Genomic DNA, 956 nt, shown 5'->3' with positions numbered 1-956 from the left:
AAATATCGAAGTTAGAAGGAAAACAACTTTTATTTGAAGCATTTTTCACAATTTTTTTATTTTTTTATCGACAATCCTCCATTTTAAAGCAGGGATTGAAAACAATTATGATATCGGTTCTAGTTTTTGAAACAGTTATCGCGGTCACGTGACAATCAACTTAGCAGCGATAATGAGAACAATGTGACGTTCTCCTGCGAGAGGGGAATCAAGCCAATTTGCTGGTAGAAGGAGTAGGTAGGGTATTTTGCTAGCAACTATAGGTGGGAGAACGACGGCAGTCAGTGACGTCAGTGACTACTGAATTATGCAATCCTATCTCCTAACACTGGTACACTGTTATTCTTCAACTGATTTCGTATATCCTGTTTCATAATTCATGTTCGTAATTAAAATTATTAATAAATGCAGATAAGGCTTTGTTTTATTACAGAAAATGTCCAGTTACAAGCTTATTTATTTTAATTTTACTGGACTGGGTGAGCCAATCAGGTACCTTTTGCACCAAAGCGGTATCGAATTTGAGAACAAAATTCTCAACGTCGAAGAATGGCCCAAAATTAAATCCAGTGAGAATATCTCCGTGAAAGATCTACTGCAAACTTTTGTTATTCACATAAATTTGACTGGTTATTTAAAATTTACAATTTCCAGCGATGCCATTGGGTCAAGTACCAGTTTTGGAGATCGATGGAAAGCCGTACGTTCAATCGAAAGCTATCGGTCGACTTATCGCAAAGAGGAACAATCTTTACGGTGCAAATGACGTCGAAGAGTACGAAATCGACGCCACCATCGATTTCGTTGCAGATTTATCAGTTTGTAAGATTCCTTTTCACAATTCTTTTTTTTACAATTGTCATTAGGAATAAAACAGGATTATGATTGAAATATTTGTCTAGTGATGGCGCGCTGGCAGTGGGAGAAGAATCCTGAAGTAAAGCAGAAATTGAAGC

General features: G+C 36.8%; 1 protein-coding gene across 1 annotated transcript; it reads left to right on the top strand.

Moving 5' to 3' along the window:
• Positions 1-436: 436 nt before the first annotated feature.
• Positions 437-822, top strand: LOC108628850 (glutathione S-transferase-like; the record flags this gene model as incomplete). Its single annotated transcript, XM_026816787.1, has 2 exons — positions 437-569; positions 655-822. Coding segments are annotated over exons 1-2 (301 nt in total), but the record flags the coding sequence as incomplete, so codon positions are not given.
• Between the last annotated feature and the right edge of the window lie 134 nt (positions 823-956).

This window comes from Ceratina calcarata, unplaced genomic scaffold (genome assembly GCF_001652005.2).
Source record: "Ceratina calcarata isolate Rehan_Ccalc_2016 unplaced genomic scaffold, ASM165200v1 scaffold5429, whole genome shotgun sequence".
Taxonomy (NCBI): domain Eukaryota; kingdom Metazoa; phylum Arthropoda; class Insecta; order Hymenoptera; family Apidae; genus Ceratina; species Ceratina calcarata.
The sequence above is the reverse complement of the archived record's forward strand: the minus strand, read 5'-3'. Positions and strand labels throughout refer to the sequence as shown.